Source organism: Diceros bicornis, chromosome 16 (genome assembly GCF_020826845.1).
Source record: "Diceros bicornis minor isolate mBicDic1 chromosome 16, mDicBic1.mat.cur, whole genome shotgun sequence".
NCBI lineage: Eukaryota > Metazoa > Chordata > Mammalia > Perissodactyla > Rhinocerotidae > Diceros > Diceros bicornis.
In genome coordinates this window covers 39,121,103-39,141,511 of record NC_080755.1, presented here as the reverse complement: position 1 = coordinate 39,141,511, position 20,409 = coordinate 39,121,103, and the positions used below count along the sequence as shown (strand labels likewise).

Here is a 20,409-nt window from a genome sequence, read left to right as displayed (position 1 = left end):
CACAAGGCAAGACCACCAGGCTGTGTGGGCTCTCCCTCCCTGAGCTACAGACCAGAAACTCTCTCTATGCAGTAAGCTGGGACTTACCAGGGCTCATCTTGTTTCTTTCTCTTCTCTCGTGGGTTAACGTCCTATGCTTCTTTGTTTTCAAAATATGAAGACAGTAGTTTCCTACTTTTTGTTTGTTTTTCTAGCTATTTAAAGCCAGACAGTCAATCTGATCATTCTTACTCCAACATGGCCAAAAGTAGAAATCCACAAGTTTTGATATATGGAATTTTCATTATTGTTCAGTTCTAAACATTTTCTAATTTATATTATAATTTCTTTGATTCATAAATTAGTTAGAATGTATTTCTTAAATTCTAAACATACAATTTTTCAATTATTTATTTTTACCTAATTGCATTGTGGTGAGAAAACATGCTGTGTATGATTTCAGTCCTTTCGTAGTAGTTGAGATTTCTTTTACTGCCCATTATTTGGACAATTTTTATAAATCTTCTGGATGCACTTGAAAAGAACATGTATTCTGTGGCAGTTTGGTATACAATTCTTTATATGTCCATTCGATCAAGTTTGTTAATTGTGTTATTTAAATATTCTGTATCCTTGCTGATTTTTTTTCTGCCTGTTCTATCCATTACTGAGAGAAGTATATAATCTATCTACTATGATTGTGGATCCATTTATCCTTATTTTTAAGATATTTCTCTCATGTACAGTATATACTCAGAGGTTTTTTAAAAAACCTATTCTTTCAATCTTTGTCTTTTAACTAAAACATTTTCTCACTTACATTTAATATAACTACTGTTTTACAAAATTATGCTTGTCCCAACTTTTTTGATTCTTATATTGTACATTTTCTGTCCTCCTTTTTCTTTAAACATTAATTTCAAAAGCTACTTTTATCAATTAGCTACTGCAGCTAACAAACGGCCCAAAACTTAAAATAAACTTCAAACAACAATCATTTATTATTTCTCATGATTCTGTGGGTTGACTCTGTGGGCTTCTGGCCTGGGCCAGTTTGGTTGATCTCTGCAGTCTGCTGGTGGTTTGACTGGGGCTGGACAGTCCAAGAAGGCCTCATTCACACATTTGACAGTTCGCAGCCTGTTTGATCTTGGGGTAGGGGCAGGACTCAGCTAGAATTACTTGTCTCTGCTCCACATAGTTTTTCATCCTCCAATGATCTAGCTTTCTTTACATGGTGGTCTCAGAATTCCAGAGTAGTAAGAGGGCAAGCGTCAATGCAAAAGTCGTTTTCAATCCTTTGCTTTTGGGGGCCGGCCCCATGGCCTAGTGGTTAAGTTCAGTGTGCTCTGCTTCAGCGGCCTGGGTTCAGTTCCTGAGCGCAGACCCATACCACTCGTTAGCCGCCATGCTGTGGCAGCGACCCATGTACAAAATAGAGGAAGACTGGCACAGATGTTAGCTTGGGGTGAATTTTCCTCAGGAAAAAAAAATCTTCAATCTTTTGCTTTTATCAAATTTGCTATTGTCTCATTGGCCAAAACAAATCATAGGGCCAAGCCAGATACAAGAGGTGGAGATACAGACTCCGTCTCTTGATGGGAGAAGTGGCAAAGTCACAATACAAAGGGTGAGCACACAGGGATGGGAGAAATCATTGTGGTCATTTCCACAATCAATCTAACAAGCTGCCTTACCAAAAGCACTGCAATTAAGTCAAAAGATAAATGACGAACTTGGAGAAATATTTACAACTCTAATCACAAAAGATTAATTTAGCTAATACACAAGGAGCGCCCATAAATTGTTAAGAAAAAGACCAGGACTGGCCCTGTGGCATAGTGGTTAAGTTCAGTGCACTCTGCTTCAGTGGCCCAGGTTTGTGGGTTCGGATCCACGGTACAGACTGACACCACTCATCAGCCATGCTAAGGCAGCAACTCACATACAAAATGGAGGAAGGCTGGCACAGATGTTAGCTCAGTGCAAATCTTCCTCCCCCCACTCCCCCCCTAAAAAAAGAAAAAGATCAAACTATAATACCTAAAAGGTTAAAGGATATGGATAGTTTCCAAAAAAGGAAATACAAATATCTTTTGTATTTTGTAGTATATTTAGCCACATATTTGTGGAAAAGAAGAGGGAAATTTTTAAAGTCATTTAGATAATCTTTAAAATACTGATTGCTTCTTCTACCCAAGTGCCCATCAACAGACGAATGGTTAAAGAAGATGTGGTATATATATATATAATGTATATATATGTACATATATACACATAAAGACAAAATCGTACCATTTGCAACAACAGGGATGGACCTTGAGGGTATTATGCTAAGTGAAATAAGTCAGACAGAGAAAGACAAATACCATATGATTTCACTCATGTGTGGAAGATAAACAAACAAATGCACAGACAGAGAACAGATTGATGGTTACCAGAGGGGAAGGGGGTCGGGGGAGGGCAAAAGGGGTAGAGGGGAACATATGTACGATGACAGATGGAAACTAGACTTTTGGTGATGAACATGATGTAGTCCATACAGAAACTGATATATAACAAGGTACACCTGAAATTTATACAATGTTATAAACCAATGTGACCTCAATAAAATAATTTAAAAAAAACTGACTGCTTCTTAAACACACGGTAAAAAATTTTTAAAAGTACCGAAAGGCACACAGTGAAAAATCTCTCTTTCTTCTCCCTACACCACATTTGTCATGTCTTGATTTAACTTATGAAAGATTTTGTGATGCAGGAATTTTTAATATTTCAAAATTTTCAAATATTTCAGTCATTTCATTTATGACTACTGGATTTTAGTTATATGTTTCTGACTCTAAGATTATTTAAAAATCAAAACATTAAAACTCCTCCACGACTTCTTTTACTATCTTTTTTTTTTTTTAATATTTAAATCTTTGATCCTTTGGAATTATCCTGACATAAGGTGCGAAATATGGATCCAGCACCACGTGTTGAATTATCCATCTCTCTACTGTTGATCTAAAAGGTCATCTTTTTCATAAACTAAATTCCTGCATATATTAACATTTGGAGGTAGGCAGGTGAGCTGATCAGAAAGAATGACAGCAAACCACTGGAGACGGAAGGGTGGGAGAAACATAACTGGAGATACAGAACCTGTCCTTTTCACTTAGCCGACCTAACGAGCGACTGCATGACAACTGTCATAATGTTCACCTAACAGAACTACTGAAGGACACTTAACGACCAGCAATATAGAAAACCAACAACACTTTTTAATATGAAAATGATTAGGGCGCAAAAATGCAATACACAACCAGAAACCACTATTCTATCAATAATGACATTATTATCTTACCTAAGAACACAAAAATTGAGTTATTAAGGAATGCCAAGGGGAAACAATTCTTTAAAGTGCTATTCAATTTACTTTGTTAGGGAAGATGAAGTTTATTTGGCTCTGGTCACAGTTCCATCATGTTTACTCTCTTTGTAAGTTCAGCTTCAATGGTATTCTAAAGGAAGAAAGAAACACCATAAATACTATAAACAAGGACAGAAAACAGGTGTTCTAACTTCTTATGTTATTTAAAATAAAGGAACCAAAAAAGAAAAACATTAAAACAGAAATTTTTAAAAATACCATTATGAATCAATATTAAATATACTTTTAGACATTCCCTTGCTTTTATATCTGCCCCCCCCCCCACTTCCCACACCCTGAAAGTTTTGACTCCTGATTCTAATAAACACCTAAAGGAGGAAAAAAACCCTTTAGAGAGATGAATCACTGTAATGATACACGAATAGATTTTTCTGAGCTTTACTCCTTAAGCAAGGTACTTTTGCAATGTCCCTCACATCACCTCTTTTCCATTCTCATTGCTAATGTTCTCATTACTTCTCATCTGGCCTAAACAGGCCAGTTGGTTTCTGCAATTTTCTTTCTCCCTCCTCCAGTCTACCCTATATACTTATTCCATAATAATCTTCCTAAAGAACTGGCCTGATCAAAAAGCACAGCTTTGATCACATTTCCCTTTAGCTTAAAAAACAAGGAAACACACAGCAACTTTCAGTGATCCCCTACAGCCTCCAAGTTCAACTCTCTTTATATTGAAGGTCCTTTATATCATAAACCAATTGACCCTCTTCAGCCTTATCTTCCATTGCTACTCCTAAGCAGCTGGACTCTATCACTTGCCAAAGCTTGCAAAAGTCCTCCATTTTTCAGCTATTATGCCTCTGCTAATTCATTTTGCCTAGAATATCCTATGTCTCTCAACCCCTCTTTTCCACTCAGGAAAATCTATGCAAAATTTTAAAAGACATAAAAGACCACTGTGTATTTTATACACATATGCCAAAATATATATATACACATACGCCAAAAAAGTATTAAAAGATGCATAGGAATGATACACAGCAACTTTGGGACTATGGTTTACCTCTGAGGAAGGAAAAAAGAAGGATGAACGGAGCTTTAGCTATATCAGCATTTATTTTATTTCTTGTAAAAAAATTTGAAGGAAAAAATGGAACTACTTACTAATTCTCGCTTTGCTTCTTCAATTTTCACCTGAGCAAGAGATGGATTCTTTTAAAGAAAAATAAAACAAAGAAAGGTTATATTGCCTCAACAAGGACTCAAGGGGGAAAAAATGCAACAATTGTTTTCAAAAGGCAAAAAACCTTACAGAGTTTATCCAAAGTACATATAATACTGAAATTCAGCACCGACTTTAAGTCCTTAAACATGAACCCAGTATTTTCATGATCATTTAGTGCTCTTGGGGAAAGTTGGAGATGACTTTTTTTTAATTCACAAAAATAATTACCGGCATTAAATCTAAATAGGAGTCCAATTTTTTCTTCAAAGGTATAGTCTGTTGTTTTAGTTCTGCCAATTTCTGAGGATAAAAAAACAAAGAGTCACAGAGTATTAGCGATATTCACAATGCAACTAAACATTGCCCATTTCTGAAATAAAACACAACGGAGCACTAACATTAGAATATTTTAAATAATATAACAAAGAGCCTCAAAGACAGATAACAAATTCACTTCCAATGGAAACATCCTCATAAGCTGCTTAAAATGGGAAAGTTATACTCCCATTTATTAAGAATAGGATTTAAGTATGCTGTCTAGGAATACAAAATAATGTGATGAAGAGGAATCAGAATGTAAAGGAACAATTAGAGTCTCAAATATGAATTGTCAACTTCAGATTCCAAAAACCAAAGTACAAAAGAATCTTAAGAATAATTAAAAAAAAAACCCAAATCCCCTATTTTTCCTTCTTGCCACCAAGATAGATAAAACCCTTACACAACCTAAAAACCAGAATTGCATTCTACGGGAGTTTTGGGGCCTGAATTTCTACTCCACACTGAAAGAGAAGAGGAGGACCTAGATAGTTAGCACACAGTCCTTCAATAAATTTGTTTAATAAATAAATCAATAATATATAACTGACTCCAGCAAAGAGTTTCTAGCATAGAGTAATAAATAAATGAAACCAAACAAAAGTGAGGATATATACAGCTAAACAGGTAATAAAGATATAAATATTGGTGAACACAAAGCACAGAGGTAAAGGAAAAGAAATCAGGTCAATAGCGAATAAAGCTCTAAAAAAAGAAACAAATGAAAAAGCAGATTGTGCACTAAGATTTTAAAGCAAGTTAAACTGGGTTAAAATAAGCTCACCTCTGAAAGTGCTACTAGTGACTGATGAGACAGAGAGGCATCCATGCCTCTGGCGGAAAGTTGTTCCTACGGTTACAAAAAAGCAAGTTCAGCTAAAACAACTATTTTGAAAGCGACCATCATGAAATATTTTCAACATAAAACACAGTAAAGAGAAGATACAAATCATAATGAAAAACTATACACACATCTAAGCACTTCTATGGTGCATATGAATAATTTCAAGCAGTCACAGATTTGTGACAGGATGGGCGCAGTGCCAAAGAGCCTGAGCTTCGGGGCCTGGCTGCCTGTGTTTGAATCTGGATCCGCCGTTAAGCAGCTATGTAACCTTGGGCAAGCTACCTGTCTTCTCTGTAGTTTCCTTGTCTGTAAAAAGGGAATAATAATACCACCTAGTTGTGAGGATGAAGGTCAAAAAGAAGTCTGAAGACAGCTAAATATATTCAGTCCTTCATACAAACCTCTGCAGCTCTGATTCCAAATCTGAACTCCTCTGACTTCGCTTTTAGGAAGTCCATGTTCTGAAGACGATTGTCAACTTTGGCCCTTTCCGTAGACAGATGCAACTCTGCTTTCTTGAGATCCCTTTAAAATGTAAAGTGGGAAACATTTTCTTCTTCTCAGTAAAATTATTATAAAAAAGAAACTCTACAACTTTTTGGATTCAACTCTGGATTAGCCAAGAGTAGATAACATACTTGCTGGATTTCCTACCATAAATTTTATATCCCAGACTAGCTACCATGCATTCTTCCTGGTCATCTTCTCCTCCATGTTGCCATCTGAGATTTTTCTCAAGGAATACTAAATAATTTTAAGATCAATCTATGCCAATTATTCTTGGAGAAAGTAAAGCTGCTGCTCAAAAAAGTGATTTAATATATCCTATAGCTAATTTGAATTATGGAAGTCTCAAAGGCCTCTCTCCTAAATGTGACAAGACACAGTGCCTTGCATACACATATTCAATATTTGTTGAATAAATGTGCACACCACCCAATTATTTATGCATACACTTTCTCCTGATCCACAGCATCTAATATCTGGGGCAACCGGGACCTAAAGAAGGTCCAGAGCACCAAGAAGGATACCAGAGCTTCAATAAGAAAGGGCAACAAGATACAATGTGACTTTAAGTTGCACCATAGTTTATAAGGAAAAAAAAAATTCACGTTTTTTTTTTAAAATTTTTGTTCATTGAAGTAACATTGGTTTATAACGTAAAAATTTCAGGTGTACATCATTATACTTCTATTTCTGCATAGATTACATCAATTCACATACATTTTGATAACTATAAAACCCAGGTTATTTGTAAAAAAGAAAAAAAAAGGTAAGAAATTGTGTGAAGTAAAAGGTGAAAGTCTGTACCCAACCACCCCCTACCTCTACCCAAGTCATTTTCTACTTAAAAAAACATTTTATGGACCCCATTTCCTAATGTGTTGTTGTAAATCGTATCTACTGCCAAAACGAAATCTGACAATGGCCCTTTACTGCCTTTATAATAAAAACTGTCACCACTTTCAACTCAATTACTTACTCTCGTAGACATTTTTCTAATACTAAAGTTGCAGTTAGATTTTTTTCAAGTTTTGTCAATTCGAGCTTGATTTCTTCATTTTTGGATTTGGTGCGAAAAAGATCAGAGGTCAAATCATTCACTGCAGGGAAAAAACTGAAAAAAAGAATCAGGTCACATAAATGGACATTAAGGACAATAATTACAATGATTCCTCATTTCTAACAATGATTTTATCTCTACAGGGATTCTTCTACAACCACGCTGTTTCATATTGCTGTGCATTTTTTATATGCTGTTCCTATTGCCAGGAAAGTCCTTCTTCAACTGGCAAATTTCCATTTGTCCTTCAGAAATCAAATAAGATTTACTCCCATTCTGGAATTCACCACCCCTTTCTCTGTGCCGCTTAGCTACAGCTTGTACATTCTTGTTGCAACTGTCATGCTATGTTGTAGTTTTACATGTCCATCTTCCTTATTGGACCATGAGCAGAGACTGTCGATGCTGGCAGTTATTATCTGTTCATCTCTGCTTCCCCAGTGCCTACATATGTATATATAGTTATATGCCTAGCATATAACTGGTATTTGGTATCTGCTGAATTGACTTAATTCAAGTCTAGATTTCTGCTGCCATACAGCCTACATGTTCTTACGCCTGAAACACTACTCTGAGCATCTATATAAAGTCCAAGTCCTTATACTGGCAATTAAGTAGAATAGCTGTACACTTCTCTGATTATAAGTTGTAGTGGTCATCCTAGCTAAGATATGGCCACAAGTGACAGTCATATGGACTTTGGAGTCAGACTGGGTTTGAAGCCCAACTCCACCATTTACTAGCTTGGAGAAGTTATTTATCAAATCCCTCCTGAGCTTCAGTTTCCTCTTAGGGTTGCTGAAAGAATAATGTCATCATACAGGTGAAATGCCCGTCACAAATTAAGGTCTTTAACCTACCCTACCCAATGGAGGATGGGTGATCAAAATTTGCTATGCTCAACCAGATGATTTAGCCTACTGCTTTCCTTATTGTTTATAGGGAACAATGTAAGTGATACCTAATCTCTTTCCAATTATACAGGAGAACCACCTTCACAAACCTCATCCTGGAAGAAGAAAACATGAAAATTTAACCAATACCAAGTTTATCTGAATTAATAATACATACTCACTAGAACGATGAGTTAATTGAATTCAGTGTTTTTGCATTTATTGCTAATTTCTTATATAGAATTACATTGAGACACGAAAAGTCCTTAGCTGAAGACCTTATAGCATATATGATTGCAAAAATTAAAACTTCCACAAGAATTACCTAGCTAGTGAGGTATCCTTTGTTTCAAGGGCCACTGCACTGTCAACCAAAGCATTCAGATATCTAGAACCAGTGCTAGAGAGATTGGCAGGGGAAAAATTCACACTCTCCATGAGAAGGTCCTGAAGATGCTTGGCTGAAAAGATATAAGAGTTCTATGGTGACTAGGATGTTTTTTTTGTTTTAATTTTTAACAGCTTTATTGAAATCTTTCACATATAATACAATCCACCCACCTAAAGTATATAAATTAATGGCTTTTAGTATATTCACAGAGTTGTGCGCCCATTGTATTGATCAGTTTTAGAATATTTTCATCACCCCAAAAAGAAACCCCATATTTCTTAGTCATCATTTCCAATTCCCCAACCTATGAAGCCCTAGCAACCACTAATCTACATTCTGTCTCTATTCATTTGCCTATTCTGGACATTTCATATAAATGGTATCATACAATATGTGCTCCTTTGTGACTGGCTTCTCTCACTTAGCATTATGGTTTCAAGGTTTACCCATGCTGTAGCAGGTATCAGTAAGTCATTCCTTTTTATGGCTGAATAATATTCCATTGGATGGGTCTACCACATTTTATTTATCCATTCATCCATTGACGAACATTAAGTTGCTTCCACATTTTGACTATGATGAATAATGCTGCTATAAACATTCACGTATAAGTTTTTATATAGACGTATGTTTTCATTTCTCTTGGGATATACCTAGGAGTAGAACTGCTAGTTATATGGTAACTCTATGTTTAACCATTTGAGGAATTGCCAGACTGTTTTCCAAAGTAACTGTATGATTTTACATTCCCACCAGAGGTGTACAAGAGTTCCAATTTCTCCACATCTTCACCCACAGTTATTATTTGTCTTTTTTTTTCTTTGCATAGTAACCATTCACAGAACTGAGTAATGATCAATGAAACGGCAACTCAAGACCTAAATATTTGTCTTTTTGATTACTGCCCTCCTTGTTGGTGTGAAGTGGAACTGTGGTTTTGATTTGCATTTCCCTGATGGCTAATGATACTGTGCTTACTGGTCATTTGTATGTCTTCCTGGGAGAACTGTATATTCATATCCCTTACCCATTTTTACCTAGGTTATTTGTCTTTTATTATTGAGTTATAACGGTTCTTTATATGTTGGAGATACAAGTCCCTTATCAGATATATGATTTGCAAATATTCTCTCCCATTCTGTGGGTTGTCTTTTCATTTACTTGATGGTGTCCCTTGAGAACAAGTGTTTAATTTTGATGATGTCCAATTTACCAATTAGTAAATTTACCAATTTACTTTTTCTTTTGTTGCTTGTGGTTTTGGTATCATAGCTAAGAAACCATTGCCAAACCCAAGGTCACAAAGATATACACCTATGCTGTCTTCTGAGTTTTAGGTTTAGCTCTTACATTTAGGTTTTTCATTCATTTTGAGTTAATTCTTATATATGATGTGAGGCAGGGTCCAACTCAATTCTTGTACATGTGGATATCCAGTTATTCCAGCACTATTCATTGAAAAGGTTTTTCTTTCTTCCATTGAATTGTCTTGTCACCCTGATCAAAAATCAATTGACCAGGAGTTCGACTTCCAGTCTAACAGTGCGAGAAGCTCTGCTGACCTGCTCTCCAGTGAAACTGGTGAATATTGTTAAAAAAATAAATAAATAAAAACAACCCCCACAATCATTTATAACCTCTGGAAACGGTCCTAAGGACAAACAGCAAATGAGGAAACATCTATTCAAGAAAATCTATGAAAATTCAGTAAGGAAGGTAAGTTTGAGGTATCTGAACCAAGACCACTCTCTTCTCTTCCCTCCCAGCTCAGTGAGGTGGAGATTCCACCGCAGACTGCCACAGTCAAGAACACAGGGCTCCCTCTGCCCCCAGCTCCCAGTGAGAGGGCTTTCTTTCTAGGAGGAACAGGACTTCAATGTTTCTCATCCTGCCACCAGCTATCTGTTGTTGAGACTAAGTCCTAGATGAATGTGGTTGAGAGGAGTTGGCTCTCTTCCTCCACTCAACCATTGCTCTTGGAACAGAAGCTTCACCTTTGGTGAGGTACACTGAGAATACTGGGGCCCTGATGGCCCTCGCACCAGCTCATGAAGGCATTGGGTTCCACACTAGTAAAGGCAAGCCAAGAAGACCCAGGGCTGCTACACTCCCCCTCCACCAAGCACTCAGCATCTACATTGGGGGTGTCACTCAGAGAAAATCTTGCTGTAGTCTCTATCCCCAGCTCCAGAGATTTTGTCTGGAGGAAAAAGCAAGCCATAAACAGATAGCTCCCAATATCTTCCCAAAGGAACTGACTTTCACTTGCAACAAAGCCTGGAGAAGTTCAAGCCTAAGGACACTCTCAAGAACAGTGGAAGTTGTAGTAAAAGGCATTGGGAGGAGAGCCAAGATACAGGTTAAACTGTAGGCCAGCTAATTTGCATGGAAGAACCAGAAACTAAGACATCTAGGAGGAGCCATCCTCGGGTCAGAACAAATATCAAACATTGACCTTAGAAACTATTCCATTAAGAGTGCCAGAATTTGATTATATTAGCTTATAGAGCAACTAATGACCCAAGGCATTGTTGAAAACAATAATCAACTGTCAATTAGTGAGATTTTATAGCTGAATGTGGTCTGTGAAAGAGAGGAAGACAGTCCTACCAAAACCACTGTCATCACAGTGACTGTGGGCATACTCAAGTACGTGACTCCCTGAGGAGCAACATCAGAGGCTTAACACTGTTAGGGGTAAACAGACTTCACTAAAACAATCCAGTAAGTCATTAAACAAATAAACAAGAAAATAACAATAACAAGCTCTCGGGGGACTAGTACCCAGAGTTGCTACAATATATTACCTAAAATATCCAGTTACCAACAAGAAAATATGAGGAATGCAAAAAACAAGAAAGCATGACCTATGTTAAAAAGTAAGCAAAAGAAACAGCCTGTGAGAATGATCAGATGTTGGATTTGTCAGAAAAGACTTCAAAATAGCCATAATTAACATGTTCACAGTACTAAAGGAAACCATGATTCAAGAAGTAACAAAAGGTATGATGATTACATTGCATCAAATAGAGAATATTAATAAAGAGATAAATAATAAAAAAAGAACTACATGGAAATTCTAGAGTTGAAGAGTAAAATAACTGAAATGAAAAATTCACTAGAGAGGATTGACAATAGATTTGAAGTGGCAGAAGAAAGAATAAGTGAACTTGAAGATACAGCAACAGAGATTATGGAAGCTAAAGAACAAAGAGAAAAAAGAATGAAAGAAAAGAGAGCCTCAGAGAAATGTGGAACACTATTAGGCACACCAACAAATGAACAATGGGAGGAGAGAAAAGAGAAAGAAGCAGAAGAAACAGTCAAAGAAATAATGCTCGAAAACTTACCATATTTATTGAAAAACAATAACTTACATATCCAGGAATAACTTAAATAACACAACAAATCCAAGTAGCGTAAATGCAAAGAGATCCACAAACAGACATATCAGAGTAGAAATACTGAAGTAAAAGCTAAAAAAATCTCGAAAACTGCAAAAGAAAAATGACTTGTTATTTACAAGGAAACCCCAATAAGATTCATTTTGAGTTAATTGTTTTTTTTTTTTTTTTTTGTGAGGAAGATCAGCCCTGAGCTAACATCCATGCCGATCCTCCTCTTTTTGCTGAGGAAGACTGGCCCTGGGCTAACATCTGTGCCCATCTTCCTCCACTTTATGTGGGACGCCGCCACAGCGTGGCCTGACAAGTGGTGCATCGGTGCACACCCAGGATCCGAACCCGGGCCGCCAGCAGCGGAGCGCATGCCCTTAACTGCTATGCCATGGGGCTGGCCCCTTGAGTTAGTTCTTATATATGATGTGAGGCACGGTCCATCTTCATTCCTGTACATGTGGGTATCCAGTTATTCCAGCGCTATTGATCCTAAAAGGATCCAAACAATACAAAGTATTCCCTGATCACAGTGGAATAAAATTAGAAATTAGAAAGAACTTTGGGAAATTCATAAATATGTAGAATTAAACAACACACTCCTAATAAGGTTAACAGTTGACTTCTCAGCAGAAACAATGGAGTCCAGAAAACAATACGTTAGAAAATATTTGGACCAGCCCCGTGGCTTAGCGGTTAAGTGCATGCGCTCCGCTGCTGGCAGCCCGGGTTCGGATCCCGGGCGCGCACCGACGCACCGCTTCTCCGGCCATGCCGAGGCCGCGTCCCACATACAGCAACTAGAAGGATGTGCAGCTATGACGTACAACTATCTACTGGGGCTTTGGGGGAAAATAAATAAATAAATAAATAAAATTATAAAAAAAAAAAATTTACTTAATGTAAAAGAAAGCAGTAAAGGAAGAATAAAGGAACGACAACAAAACAAGACATGCAACACATAGAAAACAAAAAGTAAATTGGCAGATGGAAGTCCAACTATATCAATAAGAACATTAAATGGGAATGGATTAAACAATCTAACCAAAAGGCAGAAATTAGCAGACTGAATAAAAAACATGATCCAACTATATGCTATGGGGAGACACACTTCAGATTCAAAGATACAAATAAACTGAAAATAAAGGATGGAAAGATATACCATGCAAACAGCAACCACAAGAAAGCTGAAGTGGTTATACTAATATCAGACAAAATAGACTTTATAACAAAAAATGTTACTAGAGATAAAGAGGGACATTTTATAACGATAAAACAGTCAATCCTTCAAAAGATACAACAATTATAAACATGCAGGCACCTAATAACAGAGCATCAAAAGACATGAAACAAAAACTAAAAGAAGGGATAAATAGACGATTCAACAATAATAGCTGGAGACTTCAATAGTGCAATTTCAATAATGGAAAGAACCCCTAGGTAGAAAATTGACAAGGAAACAGAAGACCTGAACAACAGTATAAGTAACAAACCTTATGTCCAACAGACACTTTTAGAACACTCCACTCAACAACAATAGAATATACATTCTTCTCATGTGAATACGGAATATTTTCCAGTATGTGGCTTTATGTTAGGCCATAAAACAAGCCTCAATAAATTTAAAAGGATCAAAACAATGCAAAGTATTCCCTGATCACAATGGAATAAAATTAGAAATTAGAAAGAACTTTAGGAAATTCATAAATATGGAGAATTAAACAACATACTCCTAATAACCAATTGGTCAAGAAGAAATCAAAAGTGAAATTAGAAAATACTTAGAGAAGAATGAAAATGAAGACACAACATACCAAAAGTTATGGGATGCATCTAAAACAGTGCTTAGAGGGAAATTTATAGTTGTAAATTCTTATATTAAGAAAGAAGAGGGGCTGGCCTGGTGGCGTAGTCGTTAAGTGCGCATGCTCTGCTTCAGCGGCCCGGGGTTCGCAGGTTCGGATCCTGGGCACGCACCGATGCACCACTTGTCGAGCCATGCTGTGGCAGTGTCCCATATAAAGTAGAGGAGGATGGGCACAGATGTTAGCCCAGGGCCAATCTTCCTCAGCAAAAAGAGGAGGACTGGCAACAGATGTTAGCTCAGGGGTAATCTTCCTCACAAAAAAAAAAAAAAAAAAGAAAAGAAAGAAGAAAGATCTCAAATCAATAGCCTAACTTTCCACCTTAAGACATTGAAAAAGGAAGAGCAGACTAAGCCTAAAAGCAGCTAAAGGAGGGAAATAATAAAGATTAGCGTTAAAATTAATGAAATAAGAAACAGAAAAAGAGAGAAAAATCAATGAAACTAAAAGCTAGGATGAAAACTATAAGACACTGCTGAGGGCCGGCCCCGTGGCTTAGCGGTTAAGTGTGCGCGCTCTGCTTCTGGCGGCCCCGGTTCGGATCCCGGGTGCGCGCCGACACGCCGCTTCTCCGGCCATGCTGAGGCCACGTCCCACATACATCAATTAGAAGGATGTGCAGCTATGACATACAACTATCTACTGGGGCTTTGGGGGGAAAATAAATAAATAAATGAAATCTTTAAAAAAAAAAAAATTTAAAATTTAAAACTGCTGAAAGAAATTGAAGAAGACACAAAGAAATGGAAAGATATTCTGTGCTCTTGGATTGGAAGAATTAACATAGTTAAGATGCTCATACTTCCTAAAACAATCTATAGATTCAATGCAATCCCTATCAAAGTCCCAACAACATTTTTCATAGAAAGAGAACAAAGAATCCTAAAATTTATATGGAACAACAAAAGACGCCAAATTGCTAAAGGAATCCTGAGAAAAAAGAACAAAAGCTGGAGGGCCAGCCCTGTGGCTTAGCGGTTAAGTGTGCGCACTCCGCTACTGGCAGCCCAGGTTCGGATCCCAGGTGCGCACCAACGCACCACTTCTCCGGCCATGCTGAGGCTGCGTCCCACATACAGCAACTAGAAGGATGTGCAACTATGACATACAACTATCTACTGGGGCTTTGGGGGAAAAAAAGGAGGATTGGCAATAGATGTTAGCTCAGAGCTGGTCTTGCTCAGCAAAAAGAGGAGGATTAGCACAGATGTTAGTTCAGGGCTGATCTTCCTCACGAAAAAAAAAAAAAGAAGAAGAACAAAGCTGGAGGTATCACACTCCCTGATTTCAAAATATACTACAAAGCTATAGTAACCAAAACAGCATGGTACTGGCACAAAAACAGACACACAGATCAATGGAATAGAATCGGAAGCCCAGAAATAAACCCACACATCTATGGACAGCTAATCTTCGACAAAGGAACCAAGAACATACAATAGAGAAAGGCAAGTCTCTTCAACCAATGGTGTTGGGAAAACTGGACAGCCACATGCAAAAAAATGAAAGTAGACCATTACCTTACACCATACACAAAAACTAACTCAAAATGGATTAAAGACTTGAATGTGAGACCTGAAACTATGAAACGTCTAGAAGAAAACATAGGCAGTACGCTCTTCAAGATTGGTCCTAGCAACATATTTTCAAGCACCATGTCTGACCGGGCAAGAGAAACAATAGAAAAAATAAACAAATGGGACACATCAAACTAAAAAGCTTCTGCACAGCAAAGGAAACCATCAACAAAACGAAAAGACAACCTAACAATTGGGAGAATATATTCGAAAGCCATACATCTGATAAGGGGTTAATCTCTAAAATATATAAAGAACTCATGCATCTCAACAACAAAAAAACTAACAACCCAATTAACAAACGGGCAAAAGACCTGAACAGACATTTCTCCAAAGAAGATATACAGATGGCCAACAGGCACATGAAAAGATGTTCAACATCATTAACTATCAGCGAAATGCAAATCAAAACTACAATGAGATATCACCTCACTCCCATCAGAATGGCTATAATTAACAAGACAGGAAACAACAAGTGTTGGAGAGGATGTGGAGAGAAGGGAACTCTCATACACTGCTGGTGGGAGTGCAAACTGGTGCAGCCACTATGGAAAACAGTCTGGAGATTCCTCAAAAAATTAAGGGTAGAACTACCATACGATCCAGCTATTCCACTGCTGAGTATTTATCCAAAGAACGTCAAAACACCAATGCGTAAAGATACATGCACCCCTGTGTTCATTGCAGCATTATTCACAATAGCCAAGACCTGGAAGCAACCTAAGTGCCCATCAAGGGACGAATGGATAATGATGATGTGGTATATATACACAATGGAATACTACTCAGCCATAAGAAATGATGAAATCCAGCCATTTGTGACAACATGGATGGACATTGAGGGTACTACGCAAAGTGAAATAAGTCAGAGGGACAAGGTCAAATACCGTATGATCTCACTCATTAAGTAGTAGATAATAACAACCACAAACAAACACAAAGAGACAGAGATTGGACTGGTGGTTACCAGAGGGGAAGGGGGGAGGGAGGAGGGCGAAAGGGATAATTAGGAACATGTGTGTGGTGATGGATTGTAATTAGTATCTGGGTGGTGAACATGATGTAATCCATGCAGAAATAGAAGTATAACAATGTACACCTGAAATTTATACAATGTTATAAACCAATGTTATTGCAATAAACAAAAAACAAAAACAAAAACAAAAAAAAGAAAAACCTTCACCTAGATTGACTAAAAAGAAAAGAAAGAAGGGTCATATGACTAGAATCAGAAATGAAAGATAGGACATCCCACTGACTTACCTACTTACTAAAAAGGATCATAAAGGAATACTATGAACACTTGTACCCAACAATTTAGATAACCCAGATGAAATGGACAAATTCCAAAAAGGACACAAACTACAGAAACTAACTCAAGAACAAACAGATAATCTGGATAGACACATAACAAGTGAAGTGATTGAATTAATAATCAAAAGCTACCCACAAAGAAAAACTCAGGCCCAGATGGCTTTTCCACTAAATTCTATCAAATATATAAAGAAGTAATACCAATTCTTCACCAACTCTTCTAAGAAATAGACAAGAAGGAACACTTCTCCACTCTATGAGGCCAGTATTATCTTGATACCAAAACCAGACAAAGACATCACAAGGAAAGAAAACTACAGACAAATATTTCTTACAAATATGAATGCAAAAATCCTCCACAAAATACTAGCAAATGGAATCCAGCAACCTACAAAAAAAATTATACACCACGAGGACGTGGATTTATCTTAACGATAAATGTTGGTTCAACATCTGAAAGTCAATTAATATATTAGAATAAAAAACAAAAGTGACACAATCATCTCAATAGACACAGAAAAAGCATTTGACAAAATCCAAAACCCTTTCATGATAAAGGCACTCAACAAACTAGGAAGAGAAGGGAACTTCCCCAACTTGATAAAAGCCATCTAAAAAAACCCAGAGCTAACATTATACTTAGTGGCAAAGACTGGATGATTTCCCTCTAAGATCATTAAGAAGATAAGGATGTCCACTCTTGCCACATCTACTCAACATTTTATCGGAGGTTCTAGCCAGGACAATTTCTTTTCATTTTCCTCCTCAACTGAAGAACTGGCAGCATGAAGGATGAATGGTTTCAACAGTTTCATCATCATGATTAAAAAGTCTTCAAACAAAAGTTTTACATCCTTTCCCAATTTCTGAAAATATTTCCAATCTCATGTGCTGCAAAGAACTGCACTGTGCAGAAATAAAAACTGCATCAAAAAATAATTTTTAGCTCAAAAGTCATTCAAGTTCAGAGAGCTATATGGTATCACCACTCAGAATTTAATATTATAAACTGAGGAAGTAGGAACTCCTTCACAGTATACATGAACCTACACTTGTTACAAGGTTCCACAAATTGTCTGTTATCTGTTCAATACCTTCACTATCCAAAAGGAAAAACTTAGAAAAGAGGAGTACTTATTCAAGTACATGAAGTTCAGAGTTAACAGATATCAATGATGGTGGGGCTCTTCTAGATATTTAAGTGTGGAAAATTGTGTCAAAATTTTGTATATGTTAATAGAAACATTTGCTATTTAATATGCGTTACCCTAAAAGGTACTTAAGGACAGACATAAATAATCTTACTTTGAAAATCCTTAGATTTTTCATTACAGGATATTATAGACAAAAAGAAAGCTCATAAAATAACATTTTTCTGGACTCAAAGTCTCTTTCTCCATACTGTAATTTAATAACTGCAAAAACAAAATGATTTAAAAATAAAACAAGTTTACAAGCACATATATCAGAGAATATGATTATCAAGGAGCATTGTAGGGGAGGTTTTTGGGGGTGATAGAACTGCTCTGCGGGGGTGGTTCCCAGCATCCGTGTGTTCACCAAAACAAAAGGCAAATTAACGTATGTTAATTTTAAAAAGAAAATGAGGGAAAAAGCACAAACGCAATAGAATTACAATATAAATTGCACTACATTCAAAACATTGTATGTAACACATGCCATACACTTGGTTAAATTTAGGGCAAATACAGCTCTCCCTTTCTCTTTTGTATATTCCTACCCATAAAAAGGTTTTTATCAATCTTTATTTTTGTGGTTTGTGTTATAAAAATAGGTGTGTTGAATACTTTTTCAAACTACATATGCACAGCAGAAAATTCTAATGCAATCCTATGAATACATAGCAACAGAGCGATTTGTTCAAGTCTCACAGTTCGTGGCTGCCACCTCAGGTGTCCTGATGGCTCATTATGACTAAAGCATTGGGATTGGAAACAGACCAAAAAGATATGCAAGTGAAAAACTACAGGCATCTTGTATGAGGCTAATAAGTTTAGACTCTTATCTTTTAGGGCTTACTGTTTTGCTATCAGAATACCAATAAAATATATAACTATAATGAAAGTTATGATTTATTAAGTTACTATAACACCAGAGTGGAAGACAAATCTGGTAAAATAAAGAGGCAAAGCTAACAAGAAGTCTACACTAAATTAATCCTGTATACTTGAGCGTTATAAAATTTGGTTACCTCTAGTTATTATCCCATCCAAAACTGTAATAAATCTCACCTTCTGATTCATACTCGCTTGCTTTCTGTTTCAAGTCCTCTATTACCAGGTAGACATCCCTGTCCCGGACCCTGTTGCGTTCTGCAAGGTGATGTAAAATCTCTGTGGTCCGTGGATTCACCTCATATTGTGGAATGGGATGATCTCCAAATATTTTTTTCAACCACGCAGCAACCTAACCATGAAAAGAAAATATTAAAAGCCTTGTTTATTGTAATAGCACAAAGCAAATACGACAAAGAAGTGATCAAAAGCAAACTAAATGCTGTCTACGAATACTCTGGTGTCCTACTAACTTCACATCCTACCTTGTCGTTAGGGAGATACTAGATGTCAGAAAACACTTAAAAAGTGAGCAAGCACAATGAACAATGGTACAAGTCAAAATTACCAGAAAACAATCCATCCTTTCCCAAAGCTACAAAACCAGTATAGGCTAATAATTTGCATCACTCGAATAATTTTAAAGCTCAATATGCAGGTGCTAGAGCATTATTATACGTGCAAAGTCTGAAAAAAGAGTTACCCTCAACACACCATAAGCCCCGCAGTGCCGGGAGGCTCCTAGAGCTGGGATGCGGGACACGGAAGCAGGTGAGGTGTGATAATTCTAGTGGAAAGCAGCAGTGAACGGCGAGGCTTGGCGGGAAGGTGGGTTTGGGTTCAGAAGTCCCACTCCAGTCTCCCGGGAAGGGTTTCGTACCAAGGGGCTCCTCAACCCCTCTCCAAGCCCAAGTGCAAGCAAGGGAAGGCCCAGGAAGGACGGGAAACGCCCTTTTCAGGAGGGTCTAAGCAGAGTGGGGCTCGCAGATCGCGAAGGCGGCACCGAAGATGGACAAGCTGAGTAGGAGGAGAAAAAAAGTAGACGTGGCCCGCCCTACAGATCCGCCAGCTGGGCGAGTGTGTCAAAGACAAATGTTTCCAGGAGGCAGCAAATCCCCGCTCCCGCCCCATCACCTGCGCCTCTTTCTCCTCTTGCGCCTCCATAGCCGCCACTCCCGCCACTTCTCGAAAGGCTCCTCGCGGGAGAGGCGCCGGGTTTCCGAAGGCCCCGCCCACACACCGTTGGTCCCGGTCCCTATGGGCCTGGGATTTCTGGGAGTTGTAGTTTTTACTAGGACTCCGGGCCGCGGAGCCCTTGGATAAGGCTGGTCCAAGGCTCCAGCCCTGCAAAGCCTCTCTTTGCTTGCCGCCTCGCCGCTGTCTCCGCTCTCCTTGGTATAATCTCCAGGACGAGAAGTAGAGCCGCCTAGAACCAGGCTGTTTTTTCTTTCTTACATTTTTATTTCCCACTTCAATCACTTGTCTTAAAAAAATACCTGAAACTTGGTTTTTGGGTAGCAGATGTTTATGTTTCTTCCACACTGAGTGCATTAACTTAAAATTTTTATTGGCAATATGAGTTGCAGCAAT

The 20,409-nt window shown here is 37.6% G+C and overlaps 1 protein-coding gene across 2 annotated transcripts; it reads right to left on the bottom strand.

Annotated features, from left to right (window-relative positions):
* Window positions 1–3,225: 3,225 nt before the first annotated feature.
* HAUS1 (HAUS augmin like complex subunit 1) lies at window positions 3,226–20,266 on the bottom strand. 2 transcript variants are annotated; one of them, XM_058557041.1, is made up of 9 exons: window positions 19,954–20,266; window positions 18,997–19,171; window positions 8,528–8,663; window positions 7,229–7,363; window positions 6,147–6,270; window positions 5,683–5,748; window positions 4,809–4,880; window positions 4,520–4,567; window positions 3,226–3,485 (listed from the first exon to the last, which is right to left on the bottom strand). In XM_058557041.1, exons 1-9 carry the CDS (start codon window positions 19,981–19,983, stop codon window positions 3,435–3,437), a joined length of 837 nt encoding a protein of 278 aa, XP_058413024.1. In that variant the 5' UTR covers window positions 19,984–20,266; the 3' UTR covers window positions 3,226–3,434. The 2 variants fall into 2 exon arrangements, with proteins under 2 accessions (XP_058413024.1, XP_058413025.1); XM_058557042.1 differs by lacking the exon at window positions 19,954–20,266 and adding an exon at window positions 19,534–19,911.
* Window positions 20,267–20,409: the final 143 nt, after the last annotated feature.

Bases quoted from the DNA above. Each gene is read 5' to 3' on its own strand.
- HAUS1 (XM_058557041.1), bottom strand. From the start codon at position 19,983: ATGGAGGCGCAAGAGGAGAAAGAGGCGCAG. The intron at 7,364-8,527 runs GTAATTCTTGTG...TCTTTTTTTCAG, and splicing joins AAGGATACCTCACTAGCTAG to TTTTTTCCCTGCAGTGAATG. The intron at 6,271-7,228 runs GTAAGTAATTGA...TACATTTTAAAG, and splicing joins TTAGAAAAATGTCTACGAGA to GGATCTCAAGAAAGCAGAGT.